At 30.7% G+C, this 21,234-nt stretch overlaps 1 protein-coding gene across 1 annotated transcript; it reads left to right on the top strand.

Moving 5' to 3' along the window:
• Positions 1-12,029: 12,029 nt before the first annotated feature.
• Positions 12,030-17,656, top strand: LOC139490161 (uncharacterized). The gene is made up of 4 exons (XM_071277011.1): positions 12,030-12,182; positions 14,619-14,802; positions 15,827-15,906; positions 17,514-17,656. The coding sequence occupies exons 1-4, from the start codon at positions 12,107-12,109 to the stop codon at positions 17,654-17,656; spliced, it is 483 nt and encodes a 160-aa protein (XP_071133112.1). The 5' UTR covers positions 12,030-12,106.
• The last annotated feature ends 3,578 nt before the right edge of the window (positions 17,657-21,234 follow it).

Raw genomic sequence — 21,234 nt, forward strand, 5'->3', positions numbered from 1 at the left:
CATGGAAACTCAAAAATGTATCAAAGAAAAGTGTGAAATAATGTTGACCACACAGGATAAAAATACAGCCAAAATTCTACATTCAACTGAAAAAATTGATGAAACATGAGAGTATGCCCCCTGACTGCAACATCTTTGTAGGAGAAATTTTGCCTAGAGTCTACCAAAAAAGAACAGAAACACGAAAATTTACAATCATTAGACAGAAAAACCTGACTCGAATTTACTTCATGGATGGAATACATCTGTCTTTAGAAAAGGGAGTCCTAACTTACGTCAGAAATTTAAAGAAAATTTTGAACCCAATATTAGGAATCAGTTCCAGGAACAATCAACAAATGAGAGAAAGAGTCCAGTACAACCGAGGCTATAATCAACAATATGGAATACAAAACTGACATCAATCATACTCAAATGGACACCAATATACAAACTATAATGATAACCAATATCAAAATGGGAGGGAATATCCAAGTTATCAAAATGAGAGGGAACATCTGAGACATCAGAACGAGAAAGAATATCAAAGATACCCAAATGAGAGGGAATATCAAAATAGACACTTTCAAATGGATCAAAACTACCCGTACCAATCAGATGAGAGAAACAATGTTAATCATGAAAATGACAACATGGATATACTGATGAAAAAGCTATTAAGAAAATTGTCTTTTAATTAGATTTTTTTGTCAAATCATAAACAACATGAATAAAGCTGAAAAGTAAATTTTGTATTTATCATTTATATCAAATTTTGATAGGTACGGTTTTTATTTTTGTTCATAATTAATGATAACTTGACGTTGAAAGATTCGATGAGGTGCTGAGGGCTTTAATATTTTAACTGTTTCTTAACAGAAAAAAGAGAAAAAAAAAGAAAGAAAGAAAACATGAGATTTAATTATTTTTGAATTGTTTATTTTAGTAGTACAGGAAGTACAATATGTTTTGCTTTGGCCTATCTGATATGTTTGTTGAAACAAAAAGAAAACAAAGTCAATATTATCTTGATATTGGTAGCTAATAGTAGTAATTCCTTCATCTACATGTATTATAGGATCAATAGGATCCCTTTCAAATTATTCATATTTTATTGTTCATAAGGACAAAGAAATACATTTGCTGTATTTTATAAGAATTTACTTACATTGTTCGGTTTACATAGATATATATAAGCTAAGCACTAAGAGAACAATATTTACACTAAAATGTAAATAATACATCTGAATTACTTGTACATCTAGATATTTTCAATTGAAAATAATTACAGCTTGAAATTTTTTCTGAAACTTTAAGAATATTTATATATAATTGACATATATATTTAAATAAAAATATTTTTCACTTGTATGTATACTTGATGTTCATATGATGAAATCATAATCTTTCAGCTTTTTAATTGAAGTCTGGAGCTGGCATGTCAGTTTACTGCTAGTAGAGTAGTCTGTTGTTATTTATGTATTATTGTCATTTTGTTTACTTTCTTTGGTTACATCTTCTGAAATCAGACTCGGACTTCTCTTGAACTGAATTTTAATGTGCGTATTGTTATGCGTTTACTTTTCTACATTGGCTAGAGGTATAGGGGGAGGGTTGAGATCTCACAAACATGTTTAACCCCGCCGCATGTTTGCGCCTGTCCCAAGTCAGGAGCCTCTGGCCTTTGTTAGTCTTGTATTATTTTAATTTTAGTTTCTTGTGTACAATTTGAAAATTAGTATGGCGTTCATTATCACTGAACTAGTATATATTTGTTTAGGGGCCAGCTGAAGGACGACTCCGGGTGCGGGAATTTCTCGTTACATTGAAGACCTGTTGGTGACCTTCTGCTGTTGTTTTTTTCTATGGTCGGGTTGTTGTCTCTTTGGCACATTCCCCATTTCCATTCTCAGTTTTATTGAATAACATTATGTACAAAGGGAGATAACTGTTATACTTTAGTAAAACTCTTGGAACTATCCCATGCACCAGAATTTAAAACTGTTTCACTTTTTTGGTAATTATGACTTTTCAACAAAAGCATTTATCAGTAGCGTCTTGGAATATTCCTGGTCTTGGGGATAAATACATGGACCCTAGTTTTATTGAAAATATTAAATCTGATATAAATGTAATTCTTGAAACATGAAAATCAGAAAGTGCGATACACAAATAAATGGATTTATATAAATCTCAAAATCTACGGGGGGGGGGGGGGAATAAAAGGTCTAAGAGACATAGCGGGGGTATTATAATTTATATAAAAAAAAATATATCCAGGAATAGAATATCTAAAGGATGGCTCTCAGTCACCAAATAAAATGTGGCTTAAACTGAATAAAACATTTTTTGGGACGGGAACACATATATATCTCTGTGCGGTGTACATCCCCCCATTAAATTCAACACACACGGCAGATGATTTACTTAATCTAGAGGCTGAGATAGCAAATTACTCACAATATAGGGATATAGACCTAATTGGGGACTTTAATACCAGAACTGGGGAACAAGCTGACTACATTGAAAATGAAAATAATAGTATCCAATTTTTACAGGATATGTTACCCTAAGACTATAATCTAGATTCTCCTATTCAAAGAAATAATTTAAATATTTTAAACCAACAAGGTAATAATTTACTGAACATGTGTTTATCCTCAAGACTAAGGATCTCAAATGGTAGATATTTAGGAGATTCGTTGAGTTATCACGCATATTTTTCTAAAAATGGCTGTAGCACAGTTGACTATGCAATATTGAGCAGAATATTTTTGTACCTCTGATCTAAAAAATTTATCGGACCATGTACAGATTTCATTTAAACTAAAATGTGATATTAAACAATATATAAATAAAAAGGACTTTAATAATAAAAATATGAAAAAATTCACAACAAACAGATGGACTGATGTGTCACATGGTAAGATGTATGAAGCATTAAACTCTGACGAAGTAAAAAATAAGATTTTGTATTTTGAAATCACCCACTTTGTAAAAATGAAAAAGGCATAAATGAAGTTTCAAAATCATTAACAGAAATTCTAGATAATGTAGCCTCTAAAACATGTATAATAAAAGTTCCAATAAAATATAAGTAAACTAAACAAAAAAGGAACCCTTGGTCAGACAATGAATTAAAAGATTTAAAAAGTAAGATCAATAATTTAGGTAAAAAAACTAAAACATAAACCATTTGATAGAAATTTTAAACAGCAATTTTTTGAAACTGCAAAATATTTAGAAAAAAAAACAAGTAAAAAGAAAAAAATCCAATATCAACAATAAATGATTGAAAAACTATCAAATCTTTAAACTAAAGACCCTCAACAATTTTGGAAACTACTTAAATCTATAAGAAATAATATGAATACCACAGAAATTGATATGAAATCAGATAACCTCACAAACCATTTTCAAAAGCAAGGTCTTTGGAACGAACCTTACGACAAAGCAGAAGATGAGATAAACCATTTTTTGAAAAACAAAGAGAGTGAAAATAGATTTAATGAAATAACTGATAGTCCAATAACAGTATGAGAAGTAAATAAAGTTATAAAATCCCTTAAAATAAAAAATCCCCTGGACCAGACTCCATTGAAAATGAGGTGATTAAATATTGTAGTCCAGTAACTATTAAATGCTACACAAAATTATATAACCTTGTTCTTGATTCAGGATATTCCCCTGAAACATGGCAATATTCTCTATTAGTGCCAATATTTAAGTCCGGAGATTCCAAAGACCCAAATAACTACAGAGGAATATCTCTTATAAATGGTATTGCCAAAATATTTAGTTCAATTTTAAATAACAGAATAATTAAATATATGGAAAACAAATTTAGCCAGGAACAATTTGGATTTCTTCCTAAATTAAGAACTACAGATAGTCTATTTGTATTAATAAATATTTGAATTTAAAAAAGAAACCATTATATATTTGTTTTGTCGACTTACGTAAAGCATTTGACTCCATTTGGAGAACAGCTTTATAATATAAAATTTTGTCTCAGGGTATTTGCAGTAAAATGTATCAAGTAATGAAAAATATGTATTCAACCACAAAATCTTCAATTAAGATTAAAGATAAACTCACTAACTGGTTTGAAGTAACTAGAGGGGTAAAACAAGGGGATTATTTAAGTCCCACCCTATTCAATATTTTCATAAATGATCTACCTCAAATTTTTAAACAGGATGACTGTGATCCCCTGAAAATAGAACAGACAAATATTGAAAGCCTCCTATTTGCTGATGATATTTTGATAATGTCTGAAACTAAAGAGGGTCTTCAGTCAAGTTTAAACCATTTGGCTCAATACTGTGATAAATGGCAGTTAACTGTAAATTGTAAAAAAAACTAAAACTATGATTTTAAGCACAAGTAACAATAGGAAAAATCTTAACCACTCTTTTAATTATAATGGGGACAAATTAGAGCAAATGGAAAAGTTTAAATTTCTTGCTAATATCATTAGTCAGAATGGAAATCTTATTCATTCAGCACAAGAATTAGCCAAAAAATCTATGAAAGTCATGTATTCTATAAAAACATATTGTAATTCGATTCATCAGACTCCTGTAAATTTGTCAAACCATTTATTTAACTCACTCGTTAGACCAATATTAACTTATAACAGTGAAATATGGTATATGGATACATACTCATCCTTTTATAAAGCTTCAATTAACGGAGATAAAAATAATAAAAAAGTAGATACTCTTAATTTCATTGACAAAAGTTCACCTGATAAAGTACTAAATAAATTTAATAAGTTAACTCTAGGAGTAAAAAAAATGCTCTTGTAATATAGCTGCTCGATCTGAATAAGGCAGTTACCCTATTGATTGCTTTATAAAAAAGACAAACTCTTCTTTTTCATGATAGACAATTAAGGGAAGAAACTAGTCCCTTACTAAAAGAGACACTAAATTTGGCAAAAACTTTACATAATGCAGGTATTTATTCTTGGTACTCCTATGTAAAAAATGTCAGAAGTCAAAATGATTTAGAAATTGTTAACCAAAATAAGGATAAAATAATAGGCTAATATACAAACAAAATTTAGAAAACTCCTATGAAAATTTATATAATGATAAAATATTAAATTTACAAGAGAATAGCAAACTCCAACTTTTAAAAAAAAATAAAGAAAAGCTATAACTTTGAACCATACCAACTTCATCAAAACTTTGAATATAGACAACTAATTTCTGAATTTCGAATAAGTGACCACTGCTTATTAATAGAAACTGGTAGATACAGGAAAATTCCAAGAGATTTAAGACTATGTACACATTGTGATGTACTAGATGATGAGTTTCATTTCTTTTTTAAATGTAAAATAAATGAACAATTAAGAAAAGAATTTTTAAATGAAAATAAATATAATAACTTAAATGATATAGATAAATTAAAACATATCCTCAATCCTTAAACAAAACAGGACAATTGCAAATTAGGCTCCTTTTTAAGACTGAGGGCAGGGAGTCCTTGATATAATTTGAATCTCTTATATATATTGGTTTAAAGAAAGACAAGGATTATAGTTCAAAGTGTCTGCATTGTTTATTTTCATTGTTTTATATATGTAAACTGTATATTATGTAAAATGTTTTAAGCCATTGGCCCATATGGGCGTAAAGTGTTTTTCAATAAAGAAATTAAGCTTTCCGTTAGTGATATAGATAGCAACATCGAGGAAAGGGCAGTGGTCATTGTTAGTATTAGCTTTATTTAAAGTAAGTTCAACAGGATAAATTTCTTTAGTATACATACTGAAGTCGTAATTATTGAGAGCCAAAATATCATCTAAATGTAATTTTGAATTTGTTTATCAGATGTTGTTTGAACATATATATTCACATTCTGACTTTTTTTTAAATCCCCATTCAATTAGGTGTGTGAATTTTTTCTTAATGAGAATGTGACGCAATGTGGTATACAGGGTAGAAAAATAAAATCGTTGAACAGATTCAAAATCACCAAGCATGCAATTTATCAAGTACTTCCAACGAGTTCTTGACACTCCAAAAGTGATTAATTCCACTATTTTCGAAGGCCTTATTTGAACAATTTATTATCAGGTTTTTGATTGTACAAAGTGTACTGGTAAGAAGAATAAACAATTTAGTATAATTTATTATTTATTTTGTCACCCGAATTGATTACTTTAGAGTTAAATGAGTTTTCCAGGTCTAACTTTTTCTGACAGATTATATAATTCTTCCCATAACTTATCAAGAAAGTGACATTTGATAAAAACAAAATAGGGGTTGTTTTAATCTTCTTTAATGTTACAGTGCTAACAGTCTGAGTTTGGAAACTTTTTCCATAGCTTTGATTAAACATTGTCTGAAAGAGTAAAATATAAGAGTTTCCATCTTTAATTAATTTTCTATCATCAAATAGCTCTGGGCCCATTTATATATATATATTAAGTTTTATTCTCTATGTTTCCTAAATCAAATAGTCTCTTCAATTTTTCAAGGTGGTATCTAACACTACAGGGAAATAACTCTGTAAGATCAGCTCAACGTTTTAATTACGTTGTGTTGTTAAAAGAATATTAAGCTTCTCAATGATCAAAATAAGTGTTTGTCAAACTGCTATATAACCAGTGTAATTTTTCTGATAAAACGGTTGGTTCAAACTTTTTGAAATTTTTATATTTTTGTAAAAGGGTCAAAGTAAATACTTTGTCAAAATTTAAAGAAAATTGAACGACCCAAATTAATGTTAGCTAAAGTGTTGGGTACCATCTTAAATCAACTTAGTTTTTTCTTTAACTTGTTCTCCATTGTTTTATTAATTTATTTTTGAATTTTACTTCTTTCTAGTTTATTCATAAAACGTTTTAGTCTCTGACTGAAAGATACAAATAAGTTAAATCTGCAGAATACTGAACTGAAAGGAAAATTTACATGGTAAGTCCCCAATCAAATGGTAAAATATAAAAGACATCAAATGAATGGACAGCAATTGTCACATTACTGACTTGGTACAGACATTTTATTATGTAGAAAATGGTGGATTGAACCTGGTTTCATAGCTAGCTATAAACCGCTCACTTATATGAGTGTTGTTTATTCTTTAGATTTCTATGTTGTGTCATGTGTACTATTGTTTGTCTGTTAGTCCTTTTCATTTTTAGCCATGGCGTTGTGAATTTATGTTCGATTTATGAGTTTGACTGTCCCTCTAGTATCTTTCGTCCCTATTTTATATGAAATATATGAAAGTCGCATCAAATTCCATTACATTGACAACGATGCGCGAACTAAGAAACAGGCATATTAGGTAAAAATGTCCAAAATAGGGGTACAGCAGTCAACATTGTGTTATAATCTTAATTACTTAAAAAAACAAAAATATAACAAAGAAACACAGAATGGCATATAAACCAAGCATATTAACAAACATCAAAGACAAGAATACACAAAACTATTGTACAATAACACAATAATACAAAACATTATCTCTTAGTGCATCAGTTGTTCTTGAACAATTTTCAACCAATCCGTTTGGTATACTAGCTTTTTGTTTAGACGTGGATGATTTTGTATTTATTTGGGTGTTTTTTTTTCTTTTATAATTCTTATCCTAAATCAAAACTTTTATTGCTGGTATCGGATTTACATTTTACAGATTCATTTGCAATATAAGTAGATTATTTCCAAATTTGTTTAACAAACATTTTGTATAACTATGCAGTTTAAAAATGAATCTGTAGTTAATCTTTTAGTCCATATAATCTGTATATAAATTCTAAGTATCTTTCCTTTTGTTTTAAACATTTGACTTCTGTCCCCCGTTCTAAAATAAAGACAAATTTAAAGAAATGATTCTGCATTGTTTCCAAAAAAGAATGACCGAAGTAGATTATTTATCTTGTTTTATGACGGAACATGTAAATCTGAGTGAATGCAAAAGATCGGTAAATCTTAGATTATTACAAGAAATGATTTCATACGGTAAACCAACTTATTTTCGCGGATACCTTATTTCGCGTTTGGCCAATTCTTGCCCATTTCGCGGCGATTTAATTTCGCGATTCTCAAATTTACTTAATGTAGTTAAGGACGACAAAATTCAAGTTTTACATATTCTCGCCGATTTATATTCGTGTTATTTATCTACTAGCGATAGTCGCGAAAATAAATCGCTCGCCAAAACTATTTGGTTTACAATAATTCACAACATATCTGTTATTTTTGGACGACGTATTTTTCAACAAACAAACGGCATTCCAACGTTTACCAATTGCAATCCTCTTCTAGTTGACTTTGTGTTTCATTTGTATACAGTTAAACCATAAGCATGAGATGGTTGAACTTTTATAATTACCTGAAAACACAACAAATTAACAGATATTTCGACGTTTTTTTATGTCTGAATAATTATAGGGTGAACGCATTCCTGCTGACCTTAGAATAGGATTGATGCGACGCAACAAAAAAAATCACTTGCGAAAAAGTTTACAGATAAGAATTGTAATAATATTAATATAGTTATTGGTAACGTGTAAATCAATAGTATTGTACTTGTATTATCTGTTATTGTCCTATAAACAAAGTCAATGACATGTGTGAAGTAAATATAGAAACAACGACGAAGATACCATTGCAACAGATTGTAATCATAAAAGTACAAGAACGAGAAGTTAGTTATAACCAATCAAATAACAGTAACAGGTGATTACTTCCTTGTTGAATAATACTGGTAAACCTTATTGTATTTTTTATAGTTGAATTTCTGTGTAAATACAGTACAACCTCGTTCAATATATGATAATTAACGTGTTGAGTTTTTTTATTACTAGAAATGGTTTGTTGTATTGAATTTTACTTACTTTTTGTTATCATTGTCCAAATATTTATCCACCAGCCGCCATGATCTAATTAATCACTGATTGTCTCTCTTTGTGGCATAGTTACAGCCTTAATATAATGTATTTACAATCATTATGGTAAAGCGTCCATCGCTTTTTACAATGTTTGGCCTGATGAAGCAATATAATCTTTAAACATCTATAAAATAATGAGTTGTTGAACATACTTCTGTCCAAAAAAAGATTCGACAATTTGAAGTTGAGCCAATCTAACGTTATAATAGAAAGAAAAAGAAGAAAACAATACATTATAAATTTAATGGGCTTTTCTGGATTTACCTTCATCAGGAACGATGGAAGTAGAATATTGAAAAGCCAATGGTGTACAAAATCGAAAAAAATGAAGTGCTATAAAATTAAAAAAAATATACACTAATAGAGAGGTATTCTAATCTACACATCACCATATGAATGTCATTAAATTGGACTTAATCATATCACACGATTGCTAAATTTTCAGATGCATTTTTGCCCTCTAATATGACGTGTTCTAAAGCAAATACTCCATCATTATTCAATTTCTGAAACAATGCATTAGTTCTCAATGGTATTATATATCAATTGAATTTCCAAGAGCTAGCGAAGTACTCACCAAGACTTATTGTTACAGAGGTTGTATTAGGGAATCTACGACGAAACATTTTTGAATATGTGCATCACATTCACCGAGCTGTAGGAAGGACACAAGGAGTGTCGCAATTATCATATTCAGAATAGTTATTTAATCAAATGGCAATGTTGATGGTTCGTCAAATGTAATAAAAAGTAAAAAATCACAAAAATACTCAACTCCGAGGAAAATTCAAAACGAAAATTCCCTTACCAAATCGACATTCGTCATTTATTTAGTCGTACTAATTCAGTAAGATTATAAGGCTTTCATTTTATAATTTTACGCCTATCTGAAAACACAAATAAATGATAGAGATGTCAAAGTATGCATGCATGACTAATTAAATTGCTAACTATAGGGAGGTCACAAGCATGCTGACCTCAGTGAAGAATTGACTCGATGTAACAAATTATTGACTTGCGAATATATTTAGAGATAATAATTGTTATAATATTAATATAGTTATTGTTAACGTGTAAATCAATAGATTGTACTTTTATTATCAGTTGTTGTCCTATGTACAAAGTCAATGACATGTCTGAAGTAAATATAGAAACAACAAGGACGATACCATTGCAACAGATTGTAATCATTAAAGTACAAGAAGGAGAAGTTAGTCATAACCAATCAAATAACAGTAACTGGTGAATCCTTCCTTGATGTATTCTTCTGGTTAAACGTCTTTGTGCAATCTATAAATACAGTAAAACCTCGTACGCGATAAGATGAATATTGGTCTGTTTTCATATCTAAGGATGGTTTTATAATCAATTATGTTGTTGATGTGGTTCATAAATGTTTCTTTTTAATGAGATCGTTGGTTTACCCGTTTGAATGGTTGAACATGGTCATTTTAGGGCCCTTTATAGCTTGTTAGTCGGTGTGAGCCATGGCTCCATAGTGAAGACCGTACTCCGACCTATTGCACCTTTTCTTTTACAAATTATGACTTTGATGAAGAGTTGTCTCATTGGCACCTATACCACATCTTCTTATATCTATGATTTTAATTTCTTTTAGAAGAAGTTTCTTTGTATTGCTGTCAAAATATTATTTCACCGGACGCCATGATCTAGTAAATTTACTTCTTAAAATCCCCCTTTGGGCGTATTTTTCATGTTTAAAGCGATAATTAGTTAACAGTCATCGTTATAAAGAGTCAAGGAATTTTGTATCTGGGTTGGCCTGATGTAGCAATGTCATCTTTATACATCTATGTAATAATAACTAAAGTCCAATAAAGCTTCGATCATTTTCGGAAAAGCCAAATTGAATCTATTTTTTTTTTTTCAATAATTAATAATAGTAATATATATATATGTTGTTTACAAGATATCATTTTGTACAAATTATAATTTGTATTTTGACTTTGTACAAATTGTAATTTGTACAAAAAGTGCCTGTACACATTATAATTTGTACAAAATAAGGCTTAATTTCACTTATAGCTTGTAGAATATTTTACATAGAATAAGTTTCAAATTAATTGATAAAAATTTCAATTTTAATTACGAATAAATATGAGACACACTGATAACTCTATTTATAATACTATACAATAATATACAATGCTCTTATTTGTTGGAGCAGGTGAGCGAACCATGATACCTTGAATTACACAATACATTCTGCTTTTTGCATTTACAATTCGAATTGTTACAACCGCCTCTACATTTGCAAGAGAGATGACCCTGTCCACCAGTTTTTAGACAAAAATTCATAGCTTCCCTTAGGGAAAGTTTAAATCTGGAATTTTTGTAACGGACAAAGAAGAGTCACTGATTGATTCTAGTTGGTTTCTGCTTAAATCTCCTGATAAATTACCAGCTATTGTCCTTACACCAGAGCCAAAATTTCCTACTTCCACACCAAAGAGAAGAAAAATGTCAAGTAATTTATAAGCTACTTTAGCAGCTCTCTTAGATTTCAGAGCTCTAAGCACGGTTTTGGTAAGATGATCAGGATAGTGCATTATCCATTTAAATTCATTGTCGGGGGCAGATTGCAGATCAACATATCATATATTGCCATGAAAATTCGCTTTTATTAATAGTTTGTTCAAGTTTGACTTAGAAATATCGCTAATGAATTATTCACTTGCAAGTGAATAATGCGATATCAGTGAGTCCGTATTCAAAAGACCGTCAATTTAATAGAATAGTTAGATAAGGGTTATATGTTATATAAAAGGAAATGAATATGAACATTGAAAGTGAAACCATTTGATTGACTGATTCGATCCACAAAATGTTAATAGTCATTCTATAAAAGTAAAAACGTTGATTAACATGTATTTCAAACTGGAACGTTTTCGAAATCTATTTGTAACTAATTGTATATTCATATCCGTTTGGATGACCGTCGTTTATCCCCCTCCCCCCTCTTTTCATTTAATTTTTGAAAAAAAATGTTCATTGATAGAAACATCACTGTATCAAATATATATATAATTGATTTCCTAATAAGAAAAAAACAAACATTTCTTCACACATGTTTACTTCGTCACAACTGGTTTTAAAAAAAAAACACAAGACAAAAATGCAAGCAAGCAAATCAGTTGGTATATAAAATTAACAAGGAGGAATATTCTGAGTTGTGAATCATAATTTGTTTTGACAAACATGGAGTATAGACCAGGCAACATTAACATGAAAATTGTAATTTATTTGACGTTCTACCTTCATGTTTTTTCTGCAGGTTAGTTTTATTTTATTAATCAATAATATTGTTGCATTTATCATTAATTATAGTTCATTTGTGTGGTGAAATTTAAACAACACTTTACAAAAAAGTGTAAGCTTCGGAAGCCCTTTTCTAAATTTATTTTTATCAACGAAAGCTTAAACCCCTTACTATTGAATACCAATGATGTATATTTCCCTAATCACGTGATGAATTATAAGACCAAAAAGGTTCAAAACATGATGTAATTATAGACTTCATAACGAATGAGAATTGGAGATCGCTTGATATCAACAGGAATTATTTGATTTCCATATGTCAATAAACTAGCCTTCGTCGAGTTTATTATAAATATTTAAATTAAAAACAAGAATGTGTCCATAGTACACGGATGCTCCACTCGCACTATCATTTTCCATGTACACTAGAACACACCTGTGATATCGCGGGTCCGTGACTGAATTAAAGTATATAACTATGCGCAAGTCTTATTTTAGCATTAGTATTGTCATCTGATAAAGTCATGCCGATTATAAGATACACAGTTTCTCTGCTTTCAAATCTTTCTGTTTGAACCCGTCGAACTGGAACTTATCAATTATTGGTAATATTAATTATTTGGAAAACAAAAGGTCCTGGAATGGAGTATTTTTTAATCAACAGCATTGTCCTATATTAGTTATAAATAAAGTTGAATTCTTTGATTCACTGTTTTACGTCATGCCCGCTAACAAATTGAAAACTGTACCTATACGCCTTATTTTTAGTCCAGATTTTTAGTATTAGTATTGTTATCTTAGAAAGTCTTACTGATTAAATGATTAAACTTAGTAGTGTCAACCCTGTGATTATGACCCGTGTATATAGCATATCAATCCTAAATACACCGTTTGGTGGTACGCCTGTTAGATGCGGAACGTACAGATAAGGTAATAGGTAACAGGTGAATATACTATTGGTATCGGTATCGGACTCGACCCGGAACTTCTTAATTATTGGCAATATTAATTACGTGGAAAACAAAAGGACCTGGAGTGGTGTATTTTTTTATCTACACCTTTGTACTATATTAGTTATATATAAAGTTGAATTCTTTGATTCGTCGTTTTTACGTGATGACGGCTGACAAATTGGACCTCGTAATTTTAGTATTATAGATGTGTAAGGTGAAATTGAGGGTCAAAAGTTTAATTTTGAAATATAATTAGAAAGATCATATCATGGGGAACATGTGTACTAATTTTCAAGTTGGTGTGACTTCAACTTCATCAAAAACTACCTTGACCAAAAACTTTAACCAAAAATTTCATCTGAACCTTTTACTATCATTTGACTAAAAACTTTAACCTGAAGCGGGACAGACGGACAGACGGACGAACGGACGGACGAACGAACAGACAGACGGAGGCACAACCCAGAAAACATAATGCCCCTCTACTACGTTTTTTATCTACTTAAATGTCATACTAGTATACGCATTTAATCTGAAATCAAATTCTTTTTCCAGTTAGAACAACAAGAAAAAATGAGTCATGCAAATAGTTTGGTGATAATTTTCATCTCACATACTTAATAAATTTATACTTGGATTTTTGTTTGTTAGGGTTTTGTTCATGGACATTTTGTGTTTTTAGCCATAAGTTTTCATTTTTAATTTTTCTCTTTTTTTTCTTCCTGTTTTACGGTTCATTCTTTTTCTTTTTTTTTCTATCTTTTATTTGCTGTATTAAAAATTCTGAAATTTAATCTACTTGTTAATTGAATTTTTGCCCATTGGCCATGGTTGTATTGTTGCGATATTAATTTCCAGCGACTCTAAATTTATGCAGCATCTTTTACTGTTAACAAATTAAAAAAAAATAACACATGCCAAATGTAATTACTTCACGAATGGCTACCTAACTACCTAACTTTCTTAGATGAGTAAGTCCCTAATCAAATGGTAAAACCAAATGCTAAAACACACCAAACAAATGGATAACAACTGTCATATTCCTGACTTGGTACAGTCATTTCTTATGTAGAAAATGGTGGAAATGAACCTGGTTTCATAGCTAGTTAAACCTCTAACTTGTATGATAGTCGCATCAAATTCCATTATATTGACAACGTTGCGTATACAAAACAAACACACATAATTATTTTCAATTACCGTTATTATCATTTAACCAACTAGCATTTATTAATATATTAATCTTCAATAAAATAACTGCACTTTCTGAATACGACATTAGGAATAACCCAAAATTATATGTCGTTCAATTCCAGTCATGATGATAATCAATATAACTTACTGCTCTTTTTCTTGTGATTGAAATCAAAACAAATACAGAACTGTTTTAATTAGTATGTAGATTTCCAATTGCTAAATCAAACTGATATATAATTGTTTGAAGCAATACAAAACCATATGCAATTTTATATAAGTATTCCACATTTCATTTATTTTAGGTCAATCTGAGGCTGCTTGTACCTTTCCTTGTGGTTTTAGAAATAAAACATTTGATCTGTATCTAGATGTATTTGGTACTGAACCCTTCATTACTTGGACTTTCAATGCTGACGGATCGGCATCGACCGTGTTTGGTGGTACTGTAAACTGTTTTCAAATATCTGAACAGTTTCTTGTTGTCAGGTATATTTTTCAACAGATCGTCATCATTTTGTGATTCGCCTTTTCATAATCTAAAGGACTATGGGTAATCTCAGTGTTCGTGCAGCAAAATGAAATTAACGTTACGTCATTGGTTGAATTTCCATTGTTTAGAACGTTTTAAACCAATCACAAGATGTTGGTGCACGTTTTTGAAAATTTTACCCAGAATGCATTGATTCTGAAACGGCGAATTGATCATCAATTTGAACAGAAAAGTTTTTTGTTGCAGTGTTCTTAACATTTGCTTTGTTAGCCCATTTTTTATGCAGGGCTTATTCGACAATATCGAGAATAATCAAAATCTTGGGGTCATTCATAAAAGCATTAAAGGACAGCTATGCCTTCATCCATTTATAGCTCTTTCCAAGTAGAAACGGAAACATGTTACTTTGAGTTTCCCTGACTTGAAAATTCACAATTTAATATGTTTACAAGAAATTCCGACTGTGACACATCTTGAATAAACTGTTATGAACGTTCTTATCTATAATTTTACCATTAAGGCCGTTTGATCCTGCAATTTTGATGAAGGTAATTGGCTTTTCAAGAAACCCAGATAGAAAACATTTTGGTATCTATCGATTAACAAAACAAAGAAGGGGAGGGTCGAAAATGTTTCAGATATTGTTGTTCAATTAAAACGGTTGGTTTACAATTTTGCAGCCTGATAAAGAATTAGTTTGCATTATAAAATTGAACTCACACCTTTTTTTTGTCATCACCCATTTCATTTGATATGGTAGCATAATGATATTTTACAAGTTTTTTTTTAAAAGTCGCTAATACATTGTAATAGTGGATGAAAAGAGAGAGACAAATATTACACCTACATATTATATGGCATTTGGTACTGATCATGCGGGAAAATGATTTTTTTTTCATTTTTGGTAATTGTAAAATATTTTATCAGAATAGAGGAATCAACGACAGAAAAATCTGCGTTCATGCGGAGAAATGATTCCTTTATTTTTTAATTTATGGTAATTGCTTAATATTTGTTCAGAATAGAGGAATCGTCACGATTTTGGTGTTTCCCAATCTTCTACACAGCCGGGCAATCAAACTTTACATTTATCATGCAAGGTAAGTTGATATAATTAATTGTTGATGGTTTAACGTGCTATTGTCAGTATTCAATGTATCCGCAATATATATGTTTTCAAACTCAATTTAAAAAAGTGATTATTCTTTAAAAATCCCACACCAATTTTTAATTATCGAAAAAGAAGACCTGGTATCAATTTATAAACAAATAAATACTAAATGGAAATGTTATGCTCGGTTATAATTTGCCATCATAGCCCGTAAATATTCCACCTGATTATTGTGATCGTACGTATGATAAGAGCATTAAATATTTGTTCATTGATAAAAGAATAGGTTTATATAGTTATAACTTTACGAGTATGAGTTTATTATCAAAATATTTGTATTCAAGCTTAAAGGGAAATTGAGTGCTATAAAACATGTTAGCCCGATCACATGTCTCATATACATTTCCATAGTGAAAAGCCGGTAATTTGAATATCTTCGTTGATTGCTGTCAGCTGTCATATTTGTTCAATGGTTAATATTGTGTCTTTAACAAGTTTTAATATATAAAACATGTCCATGTGAAGATTTGCCATTTATTGCAATAAAATTGCCCGGGACGAAAACACTATTGTTATAATTTTTTTTAAATATTTCTGTAGGTGATGAAGTGAAAAAACCAACACAAATTTGACTTTTTTAATTACATCTACTACTGGCATGGATATACCGATACTGCAATCAAAATATATATATATCAATGTTTTTTTAAATCATTAACAACCAAAAAGTATATCTCCCCATTGCAAAAGCTCGTTATCCTCGAACAGCTTAAGATGTATTATGATCTTGTTTACAATAGAAAAAATATTATGGGGTTTCCATCCATGACACAAAAGTAAAAAGCACAAAAGATAAAGGAACAGCGCTTTTAGAGCAGTTTTCGATAATTTTGTAAAAAGTTTTTTTGGATTTTTGAAAATTTTGGCATTGAGCATCACTAAGAAACTTTTCTTGTCGACATATGCATCTGGTGCACTCAAATTGTACCTGTCAATGTTAATACTACCACTAGACGTCTGCTATTTGACTGTGATTCAACAACACTGTTGCCAGTATTTTGGTATCCGGTACTGGCATGGCAATACTCAAATCTTGATCTTAAAATATGACGTAACAAATTATAGGAAATCATTTTAAAGGTTTTTTTCAATTTTAGCTATACTTTATCTCTATTTGTGATTGTCATTTTCTTGACAAGAAGAAATATTTTTGAAAATGCCGAACGTAAAGGAACATTCGAAACGGAAAGTCCCTTATCAAGGTTATCAGATGGCACAATCAAAGGCTCAAACATATCAAATGAGTTGAAAACAACTGTCATATTTCTGACTTTCTGGTTTTTCCGTAAGTATAAGAATTTCACTTTTTTTATAGCTGTATAAATCAACAATGTGTGAACAAAACAAACCGACATAACAGGTAAAAATGTCAAACGTGAGGGTACAGCAGTCAACATTGTATTATAATTTAACTGGGTTTGAATTTCAGAAGTGTCGGCATATTTTTTCCTTGAACAGATTTGTCCATCAATTGGTTTTTTTTTTCATTTTTGTTTATAGGTTCTTACTTGTGTTGTAATACGTTTTTTTTTTTAGGTGAGTTCGATTGGAAAGTATTTGAGAATGTAAGTTCAGCTTTAAATGAGTCTCAATTGTGTGAAGTATGCGGAGAAAACGGTGCTGACAAATTCACAGTCGTAGCAATAGGTAAGGTTAATCACAGAAATAATTATCAATGATCCTAACTGAATTTTACTTTAAGGATTGGCATTTTCAAACATGTTTAACCCTGTAGGTAAGTGGTTACCATTGGTTGGTGTCAGTCTCCCTAAATTTCGTAAATTGATTTGTTATAAATTCGATCGTAAATTTTCTCAATTAACTTGTTTCATATTCTTTATGTCGGGGCCTTTTATAGCCGACTATTATCTCTCTAATTCGAACAAGAAACTTCAAACTAGAACAATATGTATACAAAAAAAAGTAAAATCACAAATATACTGACCTCCGAGGAAAATGCAAAACGGAAAGTCCCTAATCAATGGCAAAATCAAATGATAAAACACATCGAACGAATAAATATTAGCTAATTGATATTTGATAACACGACAATAGTTGCTACGTTTACAAGAACTATAAAGATCATTTTAGAATCATGTTCATTGTGACTCTTAATAGTTAATCGTTAGTTTCTATTCATGGTTTGCCAAGAAAATTGGTACCGTTAATTTTATTACTACCACTGGGTCGATGCCTCTGCTGGTGGACTATTAGTCCCCGAGGGTATCACCAGCCCAGTAGCCAGTACTTCGGTACTGGCATGAACATACGGATTTTTTGTGTTATTAAAATTTGCTGTTACAAAATATTAGAAATTATTATAAATTAAGGAATGTATCTCCCTCATGCAAAGCTCTGATTCCTTTCACGGATTTGGCTATACTTTTTGGACCTTTTGGATTATAGCTTTTCATCTTTTATATAAGCTTTGGATTTCAAATATTTTGGCCACGAGCATCACTGAAGAGACATGTATTGTCGAAATGCGCATCTGGTGCAAGAAAATTGGTACCGTTAATTTTATTGGCAAGCATTTCAGTTTTTGTTTCCATTACCATAATTTTAGAGAAATTAATTCTACAATTGAAGCAAATTGCACACTTCCTATCTTTATTGTTTAAACTATGATTTATTGTTTCACACTATGATTTATTGTTTCACACTATAATTTATTGTTTCACGCTATAATTTATTGTTTCACACTATAATTTATTGTTTCACACTATAATTTATTGTTTCAAACAATGATTTATTGTTTTACAGAACAACCATGTAAGTATAGGTAACAAAGTAAAATATGTACGACAAGGATAATTGAAAATATCATTACACGTGTATATTTGAAGCTAAGCCTACGCAAAACGTGGGGTTTGCAGCCGCATATTGAGATTTCTAAGCGACGCAAAGCGGATCTTCTAAATGGACATTTGCGAGAGCTTCACGAAAGCCAAGCTTCAAAAACAAACCAGTTTTCTCTAATATAATGCAAACAACATGTCAACAAATCAGTCCATTTCAACAGCCTCTTCTTTGTTAAACTGCATATGACAAAATTCTGCGAAATGATGTAATTGCCTTTGGTATCCAAAAATATGATGTCATTTGGTTTCTGTTGACGTCAAATGTAAACACTAGACTTTTCAGCCTTCTTTTGTATGTTCTATTATAATAAAATTAAATATAAAGAACAATTTTAAATGAAATGAATGTGCGGGGTCTTTTTAATTTAGTATTGATAAAACATTATGTATAATCATTACAGAATTCCATTGGTCTATGAACAGGTAGATAAAGGATTATACGTTTGTTGTTATCTAATCATTGATACAAAAATAATGTATATATGAATCAACTATCGACATCATGTTGCCGTTGTGTGTTTCAAATAGTTGTTTTCGATTATCATATCGAAAAACGGTTTACGCATTTCTTTATAAATCAGACATGGCAGGCCTAAAGTAAATCTTTATCGTCAATATTTGTACAGTTGTATTTCAAATTGAAACAAAATAACAAATGAGGTAACACATTGAACTGTATCAAATATTTTCATATGGAATGACTTGGCAACATAGTTTATAAATCACGTTTAGTGAACAAAACAAACTATGTATAATTTGCAATCTCTTTAGGCAACTACAATTTCATATATGTATATAAAATTATACTATTATTTTGCTCCCTTATCATGCTTATTTGACATTTGTTGTGCGATCTTCAGCCTCATTTCCAGACTCAACTACTCCTCCTGTATGCCAAGTTCCATCATTCTGTCCATCAACTACTACCACACCCTGTCCAGAAGATGGAAGCATTCCGAAGGACTGTAGTGGCGTGACTACGAATTCACCAACGACTGTTACTACAGACACACCAACCACGACCACTTCCGAAATTCCAACGACTGTTACTACAGACACACCAACCACGACCACTTCCGAAATTCCAACGACTGTTACTACAGACACACCAACCACTACCACTTCCGAAATTCCAACGACTGTTACTACAGACACACCAACCACGACCACTTCCGAAATTACAACGACCATTGGAACCAAGAAACCATGTGCTAGGAGGAGACACAAGCATATTAATGGACATTAAAAAGCCATATAAGAATGATATAAGAATTAAAAAAAAAAGAAAATGTATATTTTTTTTCATTTGCCTTGAATAACAACAATATATACTAATTTAGTTTATGACCATTAGATTACAGAGCGTCAACTCTTTTCCTTGTTTCTACATCTTCAAAATTATCTCCCCATTACACCAGTTAAACTTTACAATCCTGAAAATGGACGCCAGAATAGGGATGGCGATCTGCTAATATACCTATAGATTTATCAAAATAGCACCATTACGAATCCTGTATGACAGTTGTATTTTATATGACACATGTATCTACAAGCTATTACGCACCATTTACTGTTCTTTTCTGCATTAAGTTTTATTAGTATTATACCGATGGTCATAAGTTATCTGATCGGTTTTCAAGTGGAGTTAACATTCTGATTGTTTTAAAACATTTTTGAAAAAAACTGATAAACTAGGAATGGCAGACCCAAAATGTTCAGATGTTGAAAACTAATAACTATAGATAACATTAAATATATAGTGAAGTTGAAACCATTCTTCCGTAAATTTTACGGACGCAATCACAAGTTGACCGTTATTGACCAACCGTATATTTAGCGGGGATTGTAATACCGGTAATATGAGCAACAAGATGGGTGCCTATTGTAGAGCAGGATCTGCTTACTTTTCCGGATCACCTGAGATTACCCACATTTTTTATGGGGTTCGTGTTACTAAGTCTTTATTTTTCTATGTTGTGTTGTATACTATCAATTGTCTGTTTGTCTTTTTTAGCTTTGGCGTTGATAGTTTATTTTCGATACTAGTATACGAATTTGACTGTTCCTCTGGTATCTTTTGCCCCTCTTTTAGATAACACACAAACAATGACGTTTTTTTAAGTTATGAAGACCCAGTTGTAAAATAACAAATAAAAATAAAATAAAATAAAAGCAATAGTAGTATACCGCTGTTCGAAATTCATAATCGATTGAGAAAAAAACAAACCCGGGTTACAAACTAAAACTGAGGGAAACGCATCAAGTATAAAAGGAAAACTACGATACAACTTGAACAAACCAACACTAAAATGAAATACACACAGAAACGAAATATAATATAACAATGGCAAGTTTTCTGACTTCATACAAGACATATCAAGAAAAAAATGGTGGGT

This window comes from Mytilus edulis, chromosome 9 (assembly GCF_963676685.1).
Source record: "Mytilus edulis chromosome 9, xbMytEdul2.2, whole genome shotgun sequence".
Lineage (NCBI taxonomy): Eukaryota > Metazoa > Mollusca > Bivalvia > Mytilida > Mytilidae > Mytilus > Mytilus edulis.